This window comes from Dipodomys ordii, unplaced genomic scaffold (assembly GCF_000151885.1).
Source record: "Dipodomys ordii isolate 6190 unplaced genomic scaffold, Dord_2.0 Scaffold39, whole genome shotgun sequence".
NCBI classification, from domain to species: domain Eukaryota; kingdom Metazoa; phylum Chordata; class Mammalia; order Rodentia; family Heteromyidae; genus Dipodomys; species Dipodomys ordii.
The window spans coordinates 7,472,572-7,497,225 of record NW_012267255.1 but is presented as its reverse complement, the minus strand read 5'-3'; the positions used below and the strand labels follow the sequence as shown (position 1 = coordinate 7,497,225).

Here is a 24,654-nt window from a genome sequence, read left to right as displayed (position 1 = left end):
TCATGACCAGTGCTGGTGGCTCGTATCTGCAATCCTAGCTACTCAGGAAGCTGAGATCTGAGGATTATGGTTTGAAGCCAGCCCAGGCAGGAAAGTCTGAGAGATTCTTATCTCCAATAAACTACTAGAAAAAGCCACAATGAGTGCTGTCGCGCAAGTGGTAGAGTACTAGCCTAGTGCACAGAGAGGCTTGGAGACAGCCCTGGCCCTGAGTTCAAGCCCCAGGACCAGAACAAAAAAAGTAATACCTTCATGAGTTCAGCTTCAAATAATACCAATAAATGAACATTTGTGGAAATAAATTATTAGCTAACACTTTGTGTTGAGACAAATAAAACACTTTACTGTACAAAAATCAAAATTACAGAAATTCACTAAATTGTCTTTTTCAAAATGAGGGAAAATGAGTTTGAAGTACTTTATATTCATATATAAAATAAAATGATGAAGTTAGTTGATAATGTCTTAAGACATAAGTAATAAAAGTAATAGAGGAAGTGAGGTAGACAACCCCATCATTGTATGCATATATGCAAATGTCACAGTGAAATCCCCCTTAAACATTACTTGTAAGGAAAAACAGGAAGCAAGAATAAGTATAAGGAGGACAATTTCAGCATGAATCATTATTATATGAATTATTAATAACATGCCACTGAATGGCATATTATTTAATTAAAAGTTGCAAAATATTGAAGAATTCCATTGGTATTATCTCATCTTCTAAGTTAGTGTAGCTCCATAATTTTTAATTAGGAGAATTATCATATATTTTACTAGTGAAAAACAAATGAGAAAATATGTTCTAAATATTCACAAATCAATCATATAAAGCATTTATGTGAATATTTTTAAATTTACTAGTAGAATAATTCATTCATATGAATTATTACCACTTTTTATTCAAATATATATTTTCCTCACATCCATGAAAACTTCAAATTTAAAGTGCTCTATCTGTATGTGTACATGTGTGTGCATGCCTTTCTCCATATGCAAACCACAAGGAATAAAATTGATACCAAAAAACTTGAAAATCACAGTTCTAACATGAGAGTTGGATATTATCTTTACCCAAACTGTTATGTTTCAGATGACATATCTGAAATCTAAATGTGCAGAAACTAACTCAAAGGCATATAGCAATTAGTTACATAAACAAAGCTGGAACTCAGGTTTCCCATTTCCCCTGCAGCTTAGTTTTTCTACAAATCATAAGGCCCCTCAGAAAAATACAGGTCAGGAGAAAATTGAAAGAGAAACTTAGATCAAGAATAGACCAGCCATCCATGTGAGAGCTTGAAGAACAGATTCCAGATTTGTAGTCAGGCTCTCTGAGCCCATTCTAACTATATTAGTCTAATAAATCTTCATATTACTAAGTTCAATTAAATACTTTAAACCAAGTATTCTCAGCAAAGGATGTTTACTCCCTTACTCCATAGAGTCATTTCAATACATTTTTGGTGGGGAAAAAGTGATTTGCTATTGACATCTACTAGAGTCTAGACAACCTACAATGGAAGCTCTTCAATTTATTAGTGAAAAAAGAGAATCACTCTACAGCAGAACTAGCCTAAGGAAAAGATCAGCCTAAAGTAAAGCTAAATGAAGATTGAATTATATAAAAGAAATGGCATAAAGATATTTACATAAAGGAAAATACCCTTCTTAGATTCAAGGACATGCACTTACCAGAATATGTAAAGTCTAGTGATAAAACTATTATGCCTTTAGAGGAAATAACATAACATATCTAGAATTAGGTGTAGAGAAAATCTTTTTGTGACTCAAAGGCATTGCTTTTACTATATGTAATTAACACCATAATCATTTACATTAATTTGGTTCTCCTTTAGGAATTATCATAGGCAATGATAGCTTTATTGCAAACTGCTTTATACTATATAAAAGAGAGAACAACTACTTAGTGGTGTGTTAAGTAAAAGAAAGCAAAAGAACTAAGGTTTTCTTGTTGGGATAATATTTCATTTTGATCAGTGACTTATTTTATATAGTTGTTACATTAGGGTTGCCCTGCCCTGTCTTGAAGTATTCCTGGATCATATTACTGGTAAACTGGTTGTGAGAACAAGTTAAAATGAACTCAATAAAATCAGCAGTAGAAATAGTTTCTTCATCCTTCTACAGTAACTTCCTCTTTCAAAGTCAAGGAGATATATATATATGCATATACATATATATCCATCTTTTTACTGTACCATCAATGGCATTCTACAAATATCAAAACTATGTTAATTGGTTATTTGTCACAGCTGCTTATTATTTTTGCAATGTAGAACCAGAATGGATCAAATTCACTGTAAGCCTCTGCCTAAATTTATGCTAACGTGACATTTTTTAACGTACCAGACAGCTTCAGTGGTATAAATTTTGTACATTCTCTGCTTAAAATTATAATCCCAGACCATGAAAACAACAGGCATAGTGTTAGAATGCTCTACACTTTTTAAATTACTATGTGTTATTTGTCCTAGCTGGCACAGTATAACTAGGATTTACAGCTGCAGCAATAAAAGCTACATAATACTAAGTCAATTATAGTTTCAACATAAGTGAAAACTCAGCTGCAGATTACTTGTGCTTTGCCATCTTTAACCATAATCTAACGTTGACTCAACACAGTGTAACTATTCAATTAACCATCAAGTAACTTAATTTTAAGTAGATGTACAAGGCCTTAACAATGATTGCTGTTGTTTCATTTTGAAAAATGTCAACATGATATAGACATTTTTATATATTTTTTAACTTTTCCACTTTCTAAGTTAATTGTAATCAATTTTATCATTCATTTAATTATTTGATGATTATTAAATATATATTGTAGTTAGGCAATATTCATATTCTAGAAAATGAGAAAGCAACAGATATTTTAAGAGTCCTTAAGAGCCTTATACAATGTCATGTTCTGGGTTTTTTTTAATGTTTAAGTAGATTTCAAAAAGATTTCAATTCAGCATGTCAGTTTGTGTATAAAATGCATATTGATCAATGTCATCCCTTCAATCATTCTCCCCAAATCTATCAGAACCTCACCCATCCCCTCAAGTTACCTGTTTCCATTTTCACATATGAACATTAAATATGATGACTGTATTTACCTACTCTTCCTCACTCCATTCATCTAACCCTGTCTTTGACCTCATCCCCCTCTGATATAATGTTTCAGCTTCCTGGTATTAATTTTGTTAAACTGTAAATTAGTTCAAAAGAGTTGCACCGTTGGAATCCTCCCCTTTGTATAACATACATTTGTCAATTCATTTGTGTCACAGTGTCACGTTCTATGGAATGCAGAAAAGAGAAATGTTTGATTTAGCAGGACAGAAATGATATGGGAGATAAGAAGGTAGATGATATAGAGTTGAAATAGTAAATGATAAATGTCTGTCCAACAGATTAAAAAAGGTTAAAAAAAGCATTCTCAATCAAAAACAGCACATAATATGAAATAGAATACTAGCATACTGGCACACACCTTTAACTCCAATACATGGAAGGCTGAGACAAAAGCACTGTGAGATCTAGGACAGCTGAGGCTACATAGTTAGATCTTGTCTCAAAAAAGGGAATAAGAGAAGAGAGAAAGAAAGGGAGGAAGGAAGAAACAGCATGCACAAGGTCCTGAGTTCAGTCCCAAAACCTACATTAAAAAGAGATAGAGAGGAAAGGAAAGGGAAAGAACAAAGGAAGGAAAACATGTAAATTGGAAGATTCACAGATATATGAGTATTTGTTTACAGATAGTATGTACAATATGGAATTGGAATCATATATTATATATCATATGATTATATATAAGATGATGTCTATCTTTGATGACTAGGTAGGTGACAAATACTGATCACAATTTAGAATATTACCATTTCAATAACTAATAATTTTCATTTAATAATAATTATTTTATTTTTAATAATAATTTACACGTACTAGATAGAGACTAGGCATCCTACAATGGAAGTTCCTCAATTTATTAGTGAGAAAAGAGAAGCACTCTGCAACAGAACCAGCCTAAGGAGAAGATCAGCCTAAAGTAAATGAGTAAAATTAAGTAAGAAAAAATATCCATATGTTGCTTAATCTTTTCTTCCAGGGTCCTCAAGGACCAAGAGGTCACCCAGGACCTCCGGTGAGTTGATTCACATTTATATCTGTTTATTAATGAGGAATAAGTATTTGCTTGGTTTGGGATATCTATTAAATAATTTTCTTAATTGTGTTATAGGGTCCACCTGGAGCACCGGGTCCACGAGTAAGATCTTTTCAGATTTGTTTCATCTTGGGATAGCATATTAACCTTTTACAGCTGCTTCTATTAACTCCTGGGTAAAACTATACTATCTGTATTCTGGTGGCCCAAAGTTTATGCCAGCTTTGCATAAGACTTCTTAGCTATAAAATTGAGATGGTTTCTCCTACTTGATTTTTAGTATTAAGCAAGTAAAACATTCAACACAATGGGTGATATGGAACAGGTGCTCACAAAGTACTAGCTACATGGATCCCAACTCCTTCCTTTTCCTTTGTTCTAGCCTGATTATCTAGTTATCCACCTCTTCGGGTTTACACCAATCCTGCTCAGTTGCTGGTAGATACAGGAACCCTCTTACTTCTCTTGTGTTTGCTTTTAGGTACTATAGCTCCAACCATGCTGCACCTACCTTTAATATAACACTTTCATTGCTTTGGCCATTGCCTCTGAACAACGTATGCTCCCACTTTGGTTTCTGCTATGATTTGTGTCCACTTTCATATTCAGCAATTTTGAATTCCTGCTCCCTACAAAAGTTCTTAAATCCCAGCTTTACCAATACCTCACCTTCCCAGCGTCCTATTCAAATACAATGGTTCTTGGTCACATTTTCTGCCCCCAAAGAGATCATTATTGGCTACTCAAGCAACTGTCAGTTCTCTCTCTACTAGAGTGTAATTATTACCACCTACTATTCTCATGTCATGTAGATTTTTAAGAATTCTAGGTGGTATTGCTTTGTACCCCATTCTTAGAAGAACTATCATTTTCTGCAGTTTTTCACTGAGGCAAGTAATAATTCCCAGAGGGCCACATGGAAAATTGTCCTCTTGGAAACAGGAGACCTGTTTCTCTGTGGTTTCATTAAATCACTTCCCTTCTTTGGCTGAGTAATGGGTAAAGAAACTGTTCCTGCAAGAACAGTAATGGAACTATCTTCAGATCTTCAATTTACTCTCCACTTCTCTGTCATTCCTTGTCCCTGGGTCTTTGAAAAATGCATATATTGTAAGTACCCTCCTCAAATGCCTTTCTATTTTTAAATGATTGATAAATCATAGCTTCCTTCCCAAGAAGGAACAAGTTCTAAATAATCATGCCTTATTGGCAAATTAAAGATTTGGAAAAACAAATGCCAGCCTTTGAGGTAGATATTCCTCCCTCTTGTGGAAAACTTTGTATGTGTTTCCATACAGCTAACTGGCTTTTTATTTCTATATTTTTTTAAGAAAAATGTGGTTTAGAAATACATAGTCTGGGGAGTGAGTTTTAAATCTGAAAAGATACATGGCTGACACATAATAGGTACTCATCAATATTACAATTTTTCTTTTCTCCCTTTCTCTCCTTTCTATCTTCCTTCTTATTTGCCACTATAAAAATAAGTTTCTGTATACCACAGAATCCACTGTGGCAAATTAGCAGTATAGCACTGAGAATAAAGAACTGGTAAAGCAAAAATCTACATGACAATGAAAAGGTAGTAAAATAGTCTTCTTTCTAGTTTTTAATTCCAGTACTAAGACTTGAACTCAGGGCCTCATGCTCTTTTTAGAATTTTCATTCAAGGCTGACACTTTGCCACTTGAGACAATCCTCTACTTCCAGGTTTTTGGTGGTTAGCTTGAGGTAAGAGTCTCACAAGTTCTTGTCCCTGAGTTCTTCAGCTCAAGGCTAGTGCTCTACCACTTGAGCCATAGCACCACTTCCGGTTTTCTGGCAATTAAGTGGAGTTAAGAGTCTCACAGACTTTGCTGCCTAGGCTGGCTTTGAACCACGATCCTCAGATTTCAGCCTCCTGAGTAGCTAGGATTACAGGTGTGAGCCACTGATGCTCAGCTGTACATATTCTTTCTAAAGTAGGCTTTTTTTCTTCCTTATTTCCATTCCCTCATCACACTTTAGGACAAAATTGACAGCTTTCCCTCCTTCATTCTTGCTCATTTATTTATTTTTATACATTTTTATTGTAAAAATACTGTACAGAGGGGCTACAGTTACATGAGCAAGGTAATGAGTACATTTCCTAACAAGCATTGTTACCTCCTCCTTTGTGTTTCCCCTACTATCCATCTCCACTGCTTAATTGTAAGGCTTCTTTGGGTGTAGAAATATCTGAGTTTCTACTTACAACTCATTTGGATTATAGAGCTAAAAGTGAACTTATTGAATTACTAGCACTTGGCTTGGCACCTTAAAAAAATCAGAGTTTATTTCTAAAAAAAGATGAGGGCTTATTTCTAGACTGCCAATTTAACACTTTTGTCTATTTTTTCTTTATGTAGTTAGATGTTTTGATTACTGTAGCACTACTGTGTATTTTAGAATCAGAGTGTATGCTGCCTCCAACTTTGTTTTTTTACTTTACTATTAGGGTTCTACAGTATCTTTTTTCCCTCAGGAACTCACTATTAGCCTCGTGTGGCCTCAAACTTGTATTCCTCCTGCCTTAGCCTCTTGAATACTGAAATTATAGGTATATATCACTAAACATGATTCTACAGTACCTTTTTTTCCCCTTTGGTTGTGGGACTTGAACTCAGGGCCTGGGTTCTGTCCCTGAGCATTTTTGCTCAAGGCTAGTGCCTTGAGTCATAGTATCACTTCCAGTTTTTGAATGTTTTATTGGAGATAAGAGTCTCATGGACTTTCCTGCCTGGGCCAGCTTTGAACCACAATCCGTAGATTGCAGCCTCCTGTGGCCTCAAACTTGTATTCCTCCTGACTTAGCCTCTTGAATACTGAAATTATAGGTATATATCACCAAACATGATTCTATAGTACTTTTTTTTCCCCTTTGGTTGTGGGTCTTGAACTCAGGGCCTGGGTTCTGCCTCTGAGCATTTTTGCTCAAGGTTAGTGCCTTGAGCCATAGTATCACTTCCAGTTTTTGAATGGTTTATTGGAGATAAGAGTCTCATGGACTTTCCTGCCTGGGCTAGCTTTGAACCACAATCCGTAGATTGCAGCCTCCTGAGTATACACTATACCTTCCCAAGTTTTCACTTTTCCCAATAAGCTTTAGTTATTTCATAATGTAAATTCAGGTTTGTGACAAGTATCCCTTAATTTACTGGATATGGAATTCTTGGTGGGCATTCTTTCTTTTGATACTCTGAATGCTTTAAATATCACTGCTTGCTCACCTTTCCAGACTTTGTAAGAAATCAGCTGTTATTCTGATTGAGAATTTATTGAATATGAATCTCTTATCTTTCTACTTTTAACATCCTCTATCTACAGCATTTAACCATTAGGTGTCTAAGGAAATTCAGGGAGCCCTTTTCTATATCTATTCATGTTTTTCATCATATATTGGTGTTATACCTTCAAATATTAGTCTCCCTTTGTTCCCCCCCTAAAATTCATGCCCTTCATAGAGTCTCATACTTGATAGTATCCTTTATGTCTGAGAGCCTTTATTCACTTTCTTCATTCTCTTTTTACTCACATAGGTTAATTGCAATAAACCTGTATTCCAATTCACTCATTCTTTTCTGTTGCCTATTGAAAGCCCTTTTGAAGGGCTAGGGTTGTGTTTCAGTGGTCAAGCACTGCCTAGCATGTCTATTTCCCTAGTAACACAGGAAAAGAAAATAGTGTTGAGTCTGTCCAGTAAGTTCTCACCTCAGTTATTGTATTTTACAACTCTAGAATTTCTATTTAGTTCTATTATATATTTCTGTTTATATTTTGGCATTTATATTTGGTAAGACACATCTCTCCTATTTTCCTCTAGCTCTATAGAAATATCTAATATACAGTGGGGGATGCAGGATCAATGATATTGTTAATATTATGCATAGGTACCAACTATTTTATCAAAATTTAAGGTAGAAAAATACTTTTTAGTATAAAGGAGTAGACACTTCAATCACATGGTTCTAGTTTCCACACTGTACTACACCTTTAAGATACCATTTTAGCAGGATATATCATGAGGAGGACAGAGCTCACTAGTAGACTGCCTACTTAGCATGCAGAGGTCATGACGAATAATGGGTAAAGAAAGAAAAAACTACCATTTATCAAGTTTTGGTATAAAATAGTGTGGCAATTTAGCTTTCATATATGTATCCAGATGTTAAAAGGTGTATTAAGCCATAAAATAGGTTATCCTGCAAATATGCCATTTCCTGACCTCTACCAAATTTGAATACTTCCCTTGAAGTATTAGATACAGATTTACTTCCTAATTTCTCTGATAGGTCCACGTGTTTTTTTCATAGGACATAGCACAATTTGTAATTACCTGTTTTTATTTTATGGTCTGCACCGTTTCTTCATTTTTAGCTTCACTAAGACAAGTTTCTTTTTTGTTTACTATTTTATCCTCAGTATTTGGATATACATACAGAGAAAGAGACAGAGATAGAGACAGAGACAGAATGAGTCAATTCTTTTTCAATATGAAAACCATATACAGAGGCAAAGGAGAGTGCATCTTATTGATTGTTCCATCATCTTAATTTTTTTTTTCATTTTACCAACTATGACTTAAGAGAGCTGTCAAAAACAGTTTCTATTATGTGGACCTCCAAGTAAAAAGATATCTTATCAATACAATAATTCTGAAAGTAATTGGATTGTTTGATTCATGGATCCCAGAATCGAGTGCACCTTAATGTCTATTCTTGTTTATTAAGTAAAATTACTGAAAGACTTTTTCTAAAGCTTATACTGAGTTTTTCCTCTGAAAATATCTTTTATTAAATGCAGGAACAGATTGGATTCATGTTGTATTATTTCTTTTGGGACTAATAGTACATTTTCCAACTTCAGAAATTGTTTTTAAGACCACAGAAGTATCAGATTAAACTAATGTGGTGACTACATCAGGACAGCAGTATTTTATCCTAGTTCCCTTCCAAGAATCTAACTGTTAAAAATTACTGTGGTTATTTATTCTTCACTTTACAATTTATTAAATGGAGTGATCCTATTTCATTCTTCTTTCCATTTGAGTAATGATGTATGTGTGTTCATTAACATGCAGCAGGAACAAAAAGGTTTATATCTGAGGACTTTAGACTTGAGTCCTGTTTTAATTAGGAGGCTTTTGAGATCTGGGGGAAAGTAGCATATTGTCTTTCTGATAGCCAGGTAATATTTGCGAAATCTATCTAACCGAAGGAGTTACAAACCCCCTTTTAGATAAGTCTAAGTAAATCCTTAAATAAGTCTAGATAAATCCTTTCAAGATTTATGGCCTTTACTTTAGAGCACTCAATGTTGATCATATTGCTGATCTCAAATGGTTTTGTCTTACACAGAAACAAATGGATATCAATGCTGCTATTCAAGCCTTGATTGAATCAAATACTGCCCTACAGATGGAGGTAATATATCTGGCTTTATTTATATTGGCAATCTCAATATGCAAATTTAATGAGGAATTTTTGGAGGCCTTTGTGAAAGTTTGCAACATTATCACCAAGGTTGTATTGTAAACAAATTAAAATCCTGAAACTATTTTAAAGGATACACCATAATTAAATAGAAATATCTTCATAGAATATTTTATACAGAAAATATACTTAAAGATATTTAAATAAATATTAAATGTTTTAAATATATTAAATAAATATATTTAAAACAAAATGTGATATTCATAGCGATTTTTGAGAAATTTGGTTCTGTTGAAAAAATACGTGAATTACTCTTAATTCTTAAAATGGAATCAAGTATCACTACTGATTTCTTATTGAAACCCTAGTTATTCAATGTGTAGTATAAAAAATTATACAATAGGGCTGGGAAGTTAGCTCAGTGATAGAGCACTTGCCTTGCATGCATGAGGCCCTGGGTTTGATTCCTCAGCACCACGTAAGCAGAAAAATAAAAAACCGGAAGTGGCGCTGTGGCTCAATTGGTAGAGTGCTAGCCTTGAGCTGAAGAGCTGAGGGACAGCACCCAGGCCCAGAGTTCAGGCCCCACGACCGAACCCCCCCAAAAAAACTGGAAAAAATTATACAATAGACTTATATCTATTAATAACCAAACTTTCACAGGGAATTTAATTTTTATTTAGGATCAATGCTAATGGAATGTATACATATACCCATAGTTAAATATAAATTCATCTATATAGCCTATTCTCAATTCACTGTACACAACTAAGAGTATGATGCTCTTATCCCTGATACAAATTAAGGTTTATTGTTTATCTGATTCTTGTGATGCTTTGGCAGAGCTACCAGAATACTGAAATGGCTTCAATGGACTACGGTACAGAGATATTCAAAACACTGAGTTACCTTAGCAATTTACTGCACAGCCTCAAGAATCCTCTTGGCACACGAGATAACCCAGCACGAATCTGCAAAGATTTGCTCAACTGTGAATACAAAGTATCAGATGGTGAGTTCTTGATTTTCTCAGATTTTGGTGTTTAACTACATTTCATCATCCTGGTGCATCTCAGGTTTGCAATGCATTTATTCCAAAGCTTAGTCATTTTTGGTAAAATAGCAAATGCCATTTTAATAACATCAAAACCAAAAATGCTATTGAGGAAGATATACAAAATCCTGATATCACTGCATCTGTAGACTTTGCTTATACATTGTGTTTGGAATATACCATATTAGTATTAAAAACTGACTTTGAGGTTGGTACATAGGATCATCTCTCAGTATGTGGTAATCCAGAATCATCGAAGTCAACAACAATAAAATGTATACAGTAGCATCCCTTCTACCACACTCATTAACAATATCATTTTTACACAAAATAGAATTTACATGTGCCATGGTTTATCATCCTTAGAAATTTTGCAATCCTATGTAGCTAACTTAAATTAATGAACCAAAGATACAAAACTGAAACAACATTTAAGTAGAAGAAACTCTCCCTACTATAATAAGTTATTTTAAATTTTATCGTCAACTATACAATCAATATTATATCATTCTTAGTTGAAAATCTCCAGACTTAATATATTGACCATATGCTCATTTGAAAAATAAAACTATGGGATGTCATTCTGTAACATGAATAGTGATACTAATTTTATATATCTATACATATTTATCATACAAATTTATATATTCTTCAAACACATCTGCCTCCAGCCTAAAAATAAGATTTATTATATAAATATATTTATATCATTTGTACTATTAAAATATGTTAGTTAATTTTTTATTTATTTTAGTAAAATAATTATTTATATTGGTATAGTACTTACTTTTGATAGGTATGTCTTGTCCTAGATTAGCATAAAACTAAGATGATATTTATAATACTCCTTATAATTATAAAGATTCTTTCCCTTAATGGAGGTCATAAAATGGAACTGAAAAGAGTAAAGACATTGTAAGACATATAAAATGAGCAGGAGGGGCTGGGAATGTGGTTTAGTGATGGAATGCTAGCCTAGCATGCATGAAACCCTGGGTTAGATTCCTCACAACCACATAAACAGAAAAAGCCAGAAGTGGCATTGTGGCTCAAGTGGTAGAGTGCTAACCTTGAGCAAAAAGAAGCTCAAGGCCAGTGTTCAGGTCCTGAGTTCAAGCCCCAGGATTGGCAAAAATAAATGAATGAATAAGTAAATAATAAAATTTAAAAAAATAAAAATAAAATGAGAAGGATTCCAAATGCAAGGTCTGTCTTTATTTTAAGAGAGATAGCTAAGTGATATGAATTATAGAATATGAGAAAGGTCTTTATGTTCTCAGATACTTTTATCACTAGGATAGTAGGGACTAGAGAGTAAAACAAAACAGGAGAGAGGGGGATATGATAGAAAGCGGGGTAGAGGTTTAGTTTTAAATGGTCAGACAAGGAATCTCCTAGCAAGTGGCACATGAATGAGATCAGAACAAGCAAGGGGATCAAGCCACAAGAAATCTAGGGAAAGCTTTCCAGACAGAAAGAACAACTGCAAAAACCCTGAGTCTGGGAGTGTAGTTAGTATGTTCTAGGCTTAGCAAGGTCAGCGTGACTGGAAGACAGAACCTAAATAGAAGAGTAATGGGAAACCAGATACTTTTTTAGCAATAAGGAAACAACTAAATTTTGAGCAAAGCAATGGCATAATTTGGTCTAGGTTTTAAAAATATAACTCTTGCAAATGTAATGGGAACAAGGGGCGAAGAAGCTGGGAAACCACTGAAAAAAAAGCTATTGAAATAATTTTTTCTAGAGCTAATCATAGGGAAAAGGTCTGTATTAAGGTGAAGTCATCAGTTTTTGTTGATCTATATGATATGGACTATGAAAAGAATAAAATGGCCAAAGATGAGTAAGATTTCCAATCTAAAATTTTCCTATGGCTAGAGAGGGAGAGGCCTCCAAAAGAAGAAAATGTGGACAAAAGATTAGGAGCTGGATTTGGGATATATTTAGCTTGTGCCATCTATTAGATATTCAAGTAAAACTGTCAAGTAGGTAATTGAATATTCTAGAAAGAGGTCAAGAGAGAGGTTACAACTTGGGGCAAAAACTCTGAAGTCTTTTTTTTAATTTTTATTTATTTTTTATTGTGAAAATACTGTACAGAGGGGTTACAATTACATGAGCAAGATAATGAGTACATTTCTTATCAATCATTGTAGCCTCCTCCTTTGTTTCCCCTTCCCATCTCTTCCCATCCTCCCCCCGCCCCCCCACCCAATCCTCCCTGCCCCCCCATGAAGTCATTTTTATATAAATGTTATATAAAATCTTGGCGTATTAAGAATTGCTATCACAGATGAGAAATGTCAAGCCCCTCAGGCCACATAAGGCCTGCAAAGTCATTTGGTCTGTCTCTGCCAATGCAACCACAGGAAGGACTTGAAAATCAATATATCTAGACACTTTATTCAAAGTAAGATTCAGTAAGAGATGATGTTATAAATATCCAATGGCTCTTGTCAGAAAAAGGGTTTCCCATCCCTGAAATGTAAAGAAAGAAAAGAGAATGTGCCCTAGGACTCTGTAATGTTTAGAAATTAAGAAATGAAGGTGAACCCATAAAAAACAAACAAACTAGGAAGAAGCTGCCACGGAAGTAGGAGGAAAGCTAGATCAAAGCTGTATCCTGGAAATCCAAGAAAATATTTGGAGGAAGAATGGATGGATGGACTGGAACAATGTCAAACAGAAAAGACTGAGCAAGGCAATTGAGATCTGGAAAGGCAGAGATCACTGATGACCGGCAACAAGAGCAGTTAAAGAGAATGGTTGTTGATAAATCTTATCAGACTGTAAGAAAAAGTGACAGAAGACAGGCTCCAGTGGCTCAAACTTGTAATCCTAGCTACACAAGAGGCTAAGATCTGAGGATCACAGTTTGAAACCAGCCTGGGAAGAAAAATCTGTTAGACTCTTACCTCCAATAAACTACTCAGAAAAAAAGCCAGAAGTGGCACTGTGGCTCTAGTGGTAGAGTGCTAGCCTTGAGCACAAAGAGGCTCAGGACCAGGACCAGCAAAAAAAAAAAATTAAAAGCACAAAATAGCTAACATAGTAGTGAGGAACTTTCAAGCAAAGATTTTGACGACAGCAAAAGTGAATCCATTACTTGAAAGTATTTTTGTCCTGGGTATGTTGAAAAGTGGGGTAGTGCTTTTTGTGGCTTCCTGACATGCAAATCTGTAACCCATCAACAGGGAGGAAGGAAGATGGAAAGAGAAGAGAAATGAAATTATTGAGGAGATAGAATTGTAGATAACAACAGAGACGAGATGTGGCTTTCAAAAAAGTAAACCATGAGAATAGGAGAAAGTGTAAGATCATTGGTACAAGAGTCAAGGAGGTGGGGAGGTATAATGCAAGGCATTGAGGGGGTCAGGGATACTGAGAGTTATGACTCCCCAAGAACGAGGTCATAAACAGATTTTCTGAAAGTGACAGCAAATTAGAAGTGACAATCTTCAAAGAAAATCCTTAACAATTGCATCAGGAAAGGATAATTGGTGATACAATATGTTGATAGTAATTTCAATGTGGAATATTTTTAGACAGAATGGTCTAGGTGTGTCAAGAAAGACAGTGTCCCACCTGTAGGTACAATATTCTAGAAGCTGTGGCAAACTTGAAAAGCCTACCAAGGAAGCAGCACCCGCAGGAATCTAGAAGGTATCTTATGATACAATACTTGATCAGCATACATTGAAATAAATCATGTAGCACCAGCCAGTTCATCCTTGTACAATATAGCACCTGAATTCAGTAGCCTCTAATTCTCTAATTACAGCTTTAATTTCTTCAACCTCATACAATGTTCAAAATTCTGAGTGAAAGAGACTAACATGGGTGACTATCTCTCGCTCCTTCCATATTTCAGTAGATTCGTGGTTTTCCAGATGTGTCCCCTGGACTAGATCAATTTTTGTTGAAAATACAGAACCAAACTCCACTCAAGAGTTAGTGAATCAACAATTCTGGTGTGACATCCAAATATGTTATTTGACAGATCTTTTGATGCACACTAAAATTTGAAAATTCTGCAATAGAGAACAGTTTTTAATCTTTTAGCTAGCAATTCATCAAGTACACACTTTGTAGGATTGTAAGGGCTAAATAGCTATGTGCATATGATCACATAAAATGATGTTTAGCTAAATGAATTCCAAGAAATGGAAACAAGAGGGTTTTTTGTTATTTTTGTTTTCTCCTCCTTAGTCACAGTTTTTGATTTCTATACCTTTTATCTTGAAAGTTTGTCTGTTTGGGGAAGGGGAAGGGCATGCACAGAAATGATGGGACAAAGGGTAAACACATGTAGCTATGATACTCATTAGTCACTAGTTGAAAATGAACTATACAACTTGTGAGGAAAGGAGGTCAGGAGGGAAAAACTGGGAGAAAAGGAGAGAAGAGGTGACAAAAGAAATATACTCAGTACCTGACTTAAGTAACTTATATAACAGAGTAACCCTTCTGTACATCACCTTTACAATTTAAAAAAAATCTTAAAAAAAAGAATAGAGGGGAAGTTTGGAAAATTAGAGGCAGAATGGAGAACCTTTATTCTGCCAAGGGCCACTTGGATATTTATAATATTTGGGGACCATGGAAAATTGTCAATACAGGCAAACAGGGTACAGAAGGCTACCAGAAGCAGATGAGAAACATTCTGTCTTGTACCAAACAATTTTTAAATCCTTCTATGGTCTGATGACTGGATGTTACCCAGCCCCAAAGAACCTTGTGCTATTGGATAAAATGGAGGAATGGAAAAAGTATCTCAACCTGGTTTAGAAAGTGGCATTGTATACACGTTTATCTGAACTAGGGAAGGGAAGAGGAACAACAAAATGGTGAGACAAAGGACAAAGGGGGAACCTATGCAACAGTGATGCTCACATGATGATGTGTTGGAAATGATCTGTATAACTTGCGGGGGGGGAGGGCAAAGAAGGAGAAAAATGTGAGAAGAGGCAACAAGTTTGACAAGAAATACAATCACTACCTTAATTATGTAACTATAACCCTTCTGTACATCACCTTGACAATAATTTTTTTAGAAAGAAAGTGGCATTTGACAAAAAACTGTTTGATTGTATAAATGCAAGGAAGCAGAACTGCCTCATTCAATAGTTCCTGTCTTTTGTATTTGGAATGAGATGCTATTTTAATAACCTGTTATTCTGCAATTAAGATGACAGCCCAGTGCATTTCAGCTGAGTAGTTCAGCCAACTACATATATGACTTTAGTCCCCATAGTTTACTGTGCACTCAACATAGACTGGCAGGCTTATACTAGCTGTAAGCTTTCAGTGTTATCCAATTGCAAATCTGAAAGGGAAAATGAAAAAATGAGGACTGTTAATTGTACACTTTCTTTCTGAAAATGAAGTTGTATTATTTTTTAATCATCAGTGTTATCCCTAAAGAACTATTTCCTTAGAGATTTTGAAATTGTTTCTCTTTTAAACAAAATGCTTACTTTAAATCTATAACAATATAAAATATGTGCATAGATTCTACATGAACTTCAACTTTTTGGGGCATTAAGTGACTTGAGACAATTTGCTTTTAGTTGAGCAATAAGTTCAGAGATTCTATCATTTCAATTAAATTATTATATGTCTTTAAATTGTGAAAATAGCTCTCATTCACTTATTCAATATTGGTAAGTTTATAGTTCGTGTATTTTAATGGACAAGTCTTTAATAATATATAAGTATATATTGTTTAGCAGGAGACTGAAATGACTATGTGTTTTACTATAAATTAATAGGAAAATACTGGATTGATCCGAACCTTGGATGTGCTTCAGATGCCATTGAGGTTTTCTGCAATTTTAGTGCTGGTGGCCAGACATGTTTATCTCCTGTATCTGTAACAAAGGTATGTATTGAATATTAGAACATACATCACCAAGTTACACAGTATCTGTAAAAAATGATTTTTAAAATCCTGTCTACCACTGGGTACCGGCGGCTCACACCTATAATCCTGACTCCTCAGGAAGCTGAAATCTGAGGATTGCAGTTCCGAGCTAGCCCTGGGAAAAAAAGTCTCATTAACCACACAAAAGTCCAATTAACCACACACACAAAAGTTCAATTAAACATACACACACACACACACACACACACACACACACACACACACACGAGAAGTGCAACTGTGGCTCAAGTAGTAGAGCATTAGCCTTGAGCACAAAATCTCAAGGATAGCACACAAGCCCAGAGTTCAAGTCCCAGGACTGACAAAATAAACTGAAACAAGTATAAAGTATAAAATTCAAGAATGAAACAAGAGTGCCCTTCATTCTTTATCATGTATGAAAAATCTAATCAAAGCAAATCTTTATATTTTGATTGTGTTTTTAAATGATTGGCTCAGCTTGGTTTATTCACTGATCTAGTTTTGTTTGTTCATTTGTTTGTTGAACTAAGGACCTGGACACTGTCCCTGAGCTACCACTTGAGCCACAACTCCATTTCCAACTTTTTCATGATTAATTGAAGTTAAGAGTCTCATGGACTTTCCTGCCCAAGCTGGCTTCAAATTGAGATCCTCAGATCTCAGCCTCCTTAGAGGTTAATTCCTGCTGGAATTATAGACATGAGCCACTGGCACCCACCAGATCTTTTTTTATAATTCTTTAAAAATGTGATACTTTAGTAGGGCACAGGTGGCTCACGCCTATTATCCTAGCTACTCAGGAGGCTGAGATCTGAGCATCATGATTCAAAGACAGCCCCAGCAGGAAAGTCCATGAAACTCTTAGCTCCAATAAACCACCAGAAAAACTGGAAGTGGTGCTATGGCACAAGTGGTAGGGCAGTAACCTTGAGCTGAAGAGTGTAGGACAGCACCCAGGCCCAGAGTTCAAGCACCACAACCAAAAAAACAAAAAAAAAATTTTTTTTGTCAGTCATGAGGCCTCAACTCTGAGCCTGGGCTCTGTCCCTCAGCTCTTCAGCTCAAGGTGAGCACTATACCACTAGAGCCACAGCACCACTTCCGGCTTTTTTCTGCATATGTGGTGCTACGGAATCAAACCCAGGACCTCATGCATGCAAGGCAAGCACTCTACCACTAAGCCATCTTCCCAGCCCTGACTTTTTATATATGCACATATATTATAAAGTCTCTAAATAGCTGCTGTGTTCATAATCAGCAATCAGCTATAGTTGAGTGAAAATTACATCATCATCATTAAAAGAGGAATATTGCCACAAAATGTTGCTACTTTTGGTACTGGGCACATAATAATCTACGATTGACATTTACTAGATACCTTTAAAACTACTTTCAAATGTAACTATTTAAACCAACTGATAAAAATAAATGCAATTTACCTTTAGTACAAGTATTGTAACTATTTCAAAAACACCTAGTCTAGCTCTGTTCATAACACATGAAAATTAAAACTGCATTTCATTTTTTCTGATTAAACCACTTGGTATATTATTAAAATTTTGTTTCTTCTGACAAAGAACAAATACAAGTGCCTATCATGGATGTTGTTCATCATTTAAAAAGCAACAGCTAAAAAGAATAGTCTCTAGCTTATTGCCCTCTCTTTCATTAACTATAGTGTTTCATAGTTTCATATGCCTTGACTAATTTTTCATTGAAACAAAGGAGGGAATGCTTCCTTTCATAGACAAACAAACCCTGTATTCCTCATGAAGATCCATATGACACTCTTCATCCAAAATATCCACGATGTCATCTTTACTCCCTGGAGGTTTTCCCAGGAATTTTATTCCTGCTATCAAAGGAAGGGAAGGGCTCTGGCTGTGGCAAATGTTATTATGCAAAGGAGCAGTAAGGGAACTACACTCCATATCTTCTCATGATTGAAAACGTTCTCCTGAACTGGCACTGGAGGAGGAGGCTGAGATCTGAGAGTTTTGGTTCAAACCAATCAGAACAGGAATGTCTGTGAGACTCTTGTCTCCAATTAACCACCAAAAAAGCCAGAAGTAGATCAGTGGCTTCAGTGGTAGAGCAATGGCCTTGAGTACAAAAACTCAGGGATAGCACCCAAGCCCTGAGTTCAAGTTCCAACGCAGGCAAAAAAAAAAGTTCTCCCATTAATTTCATCCATAAACTCAACCTCATGAAGACTGGAATAGTGGAAAGACTTAGAATCAGAGATGGTGTTCTAGTGCTACCTACAAATGACATTGAGTCACAAGAGGACCTGGTCTGTCTACCAGGCCCTAGCTAGAGAAATAAATACATTTTACTTTGAATTCTCACAACAACCCTGTGAGGTCAGTGTTAGGCTCCCTTTTACCAACAAGGAAACTAAGGCTCTGAAGGTTAATATTCTACACATTTCTGATTCTGATCTGCAAAATAAAAAGGTTGAATTACTTAAACTAATCCTTATGATTAGTCTCCCGTGTTTTCATTCTGATTTTCTCTCTTTTCCCAGAATTTTTCTTTTGTTTTCTGGTTTTTTTTTTTTTTTGACAGGGTGCTGGATTTCAAACACAGGACCAAGAACATGCTGAGCAGAGCAGGGTCTCTATTACCCCCAGCCCATTACAGTTTTTTTCTTTGACGCTGTTGTTTTGAGTTTAATTGGTTTTTTCCCCCGTGTTATGTGCATATCCCTATTTTAATAATGCTATAGTAACAACAATAATTATATAGAGCCATAGAAATGTGTATGTCCTTAAGTATAGAAAATAGACATGCAGACCTTCTGACTGCAGTTTTTCCTTTCTTCATTTTATGAGTTAGCATTTGCTTCTGCAGTGGTTCAATTTAATTCATTCAATAAACATTTATTGATGAGTCACTATTTAGAGTTACTTTAGGGACTAGTGACACAAAGAAAAAAAATTCTCTTAATGGTTACAGGCTCTCAGTTTAAATTACTGAATTACATTATTATTGCAACTTTTAACTTCCAAAGTTAATAGATTTTCTTTGGAAATCATGCAAATAAAATCTCAAATGAAGGACTATCAGAATTTCCTAGTTTTCTGACAAATGGATTAAAGTATTAAGCTAAAGCAGATTATTGTGTGTAGTAATCTAATGGTATGTTGGAGCCACTCTTTCAGGCTCAGGAGGCAGACTTTCTCCAAGTCCATGATCAGTGGCATTGTCCGGCAGTATGAAAGCTATGGTGGGCGTGTTTCTACTATGGAAGTCAGAAAATGCTGTAAATCATGTTTACACATACACACACAAACAAAATCTTTAACAGTGGTTAAATATTTACCAACACACCACCGACTGGGAACTTAAATTCTAAGTAGTTTTCTCAGGCTAACTTTCCACATATTTCCCCAAACTAAAAATTTCTAAAGTCCCATATTTTATAACCTGAATATTATTTCCATGTTATTAGTTGGAGTTCGGTGTTGGGAAAGTTCAGATGAACTTCCTTCATTTATTGAGCTCAGAAGCCACCCACGTCATCACTATTCACTGTCTGAATGACTCAAGGTGGACAAATGCACAAACAAATGGCCCAGGATTGCCTATTGGTTTCAAAGGATGGAATGGTCAGATTTTTGAGCAAAACACTCTACTTGAACCTAAAGTGCTTTCAGATGACTGCAAGGTAAGATAAGGGTGCTTTGGGAATCACTCAATCTGACTTAAAGTTGAGAAAAGTGTAAATTACGACAGTAAGACTTTAATTTCAAACTATAGAAAGATGTTAAGTTTTAATATGTCTATCATAGCCATTCTTTTTCAAAATCAATTATTTTCTTATATTTTGTCAACTTTTGCTAAACCAACTGGTTACTTTTACATGCATAAAATACATTTTAGTTAAATTCTATTCTTATGAAATGATTATGTCTGCATGTATAGATAAACAGAATATATATGTGTGTTTATATATTCTCATGGCTCTAGTTATATCTTATCACTGCATGGAAGACAAGTTATAGAGGCAAGTTTTTTTTCATATTGCTAGACTTGTATAATTAAGTATAAATATAGTTGTAAATTGACTGGCTCAATTAGTCAGTATTTTAAGTTTAGCTAAGTTTTTCTTATTAAAGTAATGGATATTAGGGAAAAATCCATAATATGAAAACTTAGTTTCATAAAACAAATAGTACCTACCTATAGTCAATAAAGTCTGGCCCATCATCTGTTTTAGGAAACAAATACAGATAAATTCATTTATCTACTTATTATTTGTAGCTATCATTAAAACCTAAGCTATTTTGTCTTTGGTTTGAGGCTTGAATGCATGCTGCCTATGCAAGCAGCTATACCACTTGAGCCATGCCATGGTCCTTTTTGTTCTTGTTTTTTTAAGTAGGGTTTCATGCTTTTGCCCAGACTAGCCTTACACTATAATCCTCCATCCTAGTCACTGGTATTATAGACATAAATCACCATGCCTGGCCCCTATCTGGTATTTAGAGAAGGCTTTTGTAACCCTGTTAGAGAGAATAGCATTATCTACTTCTTGTATCAATCATTAGTTACTTAAGTTACCTAAGTAACTTAATTATTAGTTACTTAATCATTAGTTACTTAAGTAGCTTCATTTCCTGCCCTTGTGAAGTATGAAGCTCATAACATTTTATTTCCAAACAGTATTTGGGGATTAAAAATCTTAAGTAAATAATCATAAGTATCTGACTCCTATTCTCTGTATTTGAAGAGGTCAGCATCACCAACAAATTCCTATAGCATATAATCTTCCCTCTCCAACTAGGTTTATAAACTGCTTCAGAAGGCAGAACTAATTTACTAACCTGTATATTTCCTGAACTCTATAAGAATAGTTATTTTTTTCTATTTTTCATTTACACCAACGTACATCCTCAGTAGATATTACTTGAGAGATGTAATGACCTAATAATATTACACAAAGAATTCTAGGTCTACTTATCATGCCAAGCTTATGACACTAGAGAAATTACTGATTTTCAATGAGTTTCCACAACCTTAGTTTTAATTTAAAATTTATACATTAAATAATCTATAAAGATCCTCAAACTTTAAAGTTCATTCTGTAACAATGCTGTAAGTGAACTTCTGAATAAAAAGTATCATAAATGTTTTCCCTATTTTGTTTTGTTAAATCTTCCTCAGAGGACATTTTTTATGTTTTGTTTCCATTGAGTTTATCAGTACAGAGAATATACTGATATGAGAGACTTAAAGAAATAGGAAAACTATATAAAACTATATAAATGAAAAGCCACCAAATGAAAAAAATAAGTAAGTAAATGATGAGATGATTCTGCTTATTTCTACCTACACATGGGGGTTTAGATAACTCATTCCTTTTCACCCAAGAAAAATGTCTGCCTTAAAGAATTAAGGGAAGGTGGCTCAGTGGTAGAGCACTTGCCTTGCATGACTGAGGCCCTGGGTTCGATTCCTCAGCACCACATAAGCAGAAAAAGCTGGAAGTGGTGCTGTGGCTCAAGTGGTAGAGCGCTAGGCTTGAGCTGAAGAGCTGAGGAACAGCGCCCAGGCCCAGAGTTCAGGCCCCACAACTGGACCCCCCCCCCCAAAAAAAAGAATTAGTCAAAAACAGAGTAACAGAGAACAGATGGGCTTATTCATTTTAGGAATAGTGTAGACTTTTAATTCATATCTGGTATGGAGATCCATATAAGATACAAGCAAATAAACTAGCATTAGACTGTGGACGTGAAAAATAAAAAGCAATGCAATTAAAAATAAATGACAGGTGCAGGTTTCTAATTTTTTGATAGTAATTATTACCATATGTTGAGCATATCTATGAAGAGCATTATCTGCTAAGGATGACTGCTACATAAATGTTACATATGACAGAATTTTGTTCTTATTTTACAGATTCAGGATGGCAGCTGGCATAAGGCAAAGTTCCTTTTTCACACCCAGGACCCTAATCAACTCCCAGTAGTTGAAATACAAAAACTTCCTCATCTCAAAACAGAACGAAAATATTACATTGAAAGCAGTTCTGTATGCTTTCTCTAGTCTCTGGATTCGTTTAGAATTCATACTGTTGGCCAGGTAATTGCTACAGAGAGAAAAATATAGACAGAATGATGCTGTCATTCATTATGAAATGCACAAAATAAAGACATTGGCTAAATCTTAAAGAATCTCAGGAAGAAAAGACTTCCTCCTAAAAAGGAGAAAAGGCATTTTTAAAAGGTTATGATTGATAAAGTATTTAATTCTTTAAAAAATTTATTGACCTGAACTTTTTTAAAGAATTCCTTAGTTGTTTATAAACTTGGAATTTTTCAGGGTAATTCTATATTTTTTTGTCTGAGAGCAAAGTACCCATTAGACAGCTGGAGATACAGAACACTGTGGAGCAATACTGGCTAATGCTCCCAAATGTGCAATGTTTCTGTCTAAAAATTGTAAGCCACAGTCTAATATGTCTCATTTTCCCAAACACTAAGCTGTATTCAGGTCCCCCATGGGCATGTACATCTTAGCTGATGGTACACTACCTCTTATGTGTTGCCGTTTTGTGTTGCTTGGTGCTCTTTCTAAACAAGGTGCTTGTGGCTTTCATAATCTATTTTATTTCTTTTTGCATCTTTGTCATTAAGAGTGTATGTACTGGTTACATCAAGGTATGTTTCGATGTTAGTACTTATTTTACTTTTTTCAGTCCCACATACTTAGTAACAAATAAAACAATTATTTATGTGAAGTTGTTGTTTTATTTTAAAATTCTCTTCATACATACAAAATTAAAGCCAGGCCATTGTTACCTACATGTATACACAAGAGAATAGCTGATTTTCTTTTGTCTTTGTTTTATCTTTTAAGTTGTTGTAAAAAAAATACTTTAGGCCAGCTACATCAGTAGTAGGTTTAAGTTACAAGTTAGAGGTTGTGATATATTCTTATAAAAATCCATGATCATCTGGAATGATATTTTGTGTATATATTTTGTAAAGTTTTAATTCAGCAAATATTTTGAAATTGCTGCTGTTTTAAATTATAAAACACTTATTTCTGCTTTGTAGGAAATATATGTGGTGTAGGAGTCATTGATTTTAATTGTTCTTAGTTTTAATGTATTGGTACTTAAAAGAAATTTATTTTACCAGTCTTCAAAGAAACATCCAGGAAAAAAAAATCTTTTGCCACTGGGCTCAACCAGTTCATTCAGTCTTCCCTTGTTTTCAGAGAACTACTAACTCAATTTAAAAGAAAATATTATATATCTTGCTATATTGAAAAGCATGCTTATCTCTTATAAACATACCTTTAGTCACAGCAAACCACAGTTACTTGTCTATAATTAAAAATGTGTTCTAAATCATTCTGGTGTTGTTTTATTTTGTTATCATAGCCTTCTATTACATTTGATAACCCCTTTGATATCTTATACTCTCTCTCTCTCTCTGTATATATATATATATATATATATATATATATATATGCATTAATAGAAAGTATCTGTTAATGTAAAGCTACAAAAGACTATCTGGTCTATTTTTCTATTTTTACAAAATAAGGCCATAATACAGAAATAAACTTTACCAAGATGGTCAAATGACTTCCAACAATGGTGTCAACACTATGCAGTGGAGAAAAAAAAAGTCTATTCAGCAAATAGGCCTGAGGAAACTGCAAAAGAAGTTAGACTTTTCTTACCTTACATCTAATAAAAAATTAAACTGAAAAGGAATCAAATATCTATATGTCAGAGTGAAAATTCTAAAACTATTAGAAGAAAAATTGGAAAAAATTTTCATGATATTGAATTTCACAACGATTTCTTAGAATAACACCCAAAACAGTCAACTAGAGAAAATGATAAATTCAACTACATTGAAAAAAACTTGTACATTAAAGGATACTATCAAGAAAGTAGAATCAGGGCTGGGAAGGTGGCTTAGTGATAGAGTGCTCGCCTTGCATGCATGAGGCCCTGGGTTCGATTCCTCCACATAAGCAGAAAAAGCTGAAGTGGTGCTGTGGCTCAAGTGGTACAGTGCTAGCCTTGAGCTGAAGAGCTGAGGGA

At 34.7% G+C, this 24,654-nt stretch overlaps 1 protein-coding gene across 1 annotated transcript in view; it reads left to right on the top strand.

Annotated features, from left to right (window-relative positions):
• Nucleotides 1–22,637, top strand: part of Col24a1 (collagen, type XXIV, alpha 1) — a 280,847-nt gene extending 258,210 nt beyond the window's left edge. The window contains exons 52-58 of the mRNA XM_013018210.1: nt 4,118–4,153; nt 4,250–4,276; nt 9,550–9,615; nt 10,468–10,636; nt 16,453–16,562; nt 20,041–20,256; nt 22,491–22,637. Of these exons, the coding sequence (XP_012873664.1) occupies nt 4,118–4,153; nt 4,250–4,276; nt 9,550–9,615; nt 10,468–10,636; nt 16,453–16,562; nt 20,041–20,256; nt 22,491–22,637 (771 nt within the window). The remainder of the gene's footprint in view (nt 1–4,117; nt 4,154–4,249; nt 4,277–9,549; nt 9,616–10,467; nt 10,637–16,452; nt 16,563–20,040; nt 20,257–22,490) is intronic.
• The last annotated feature ends 2,017 nt before the right edge of the window (nt 22,638–24,654 follow it).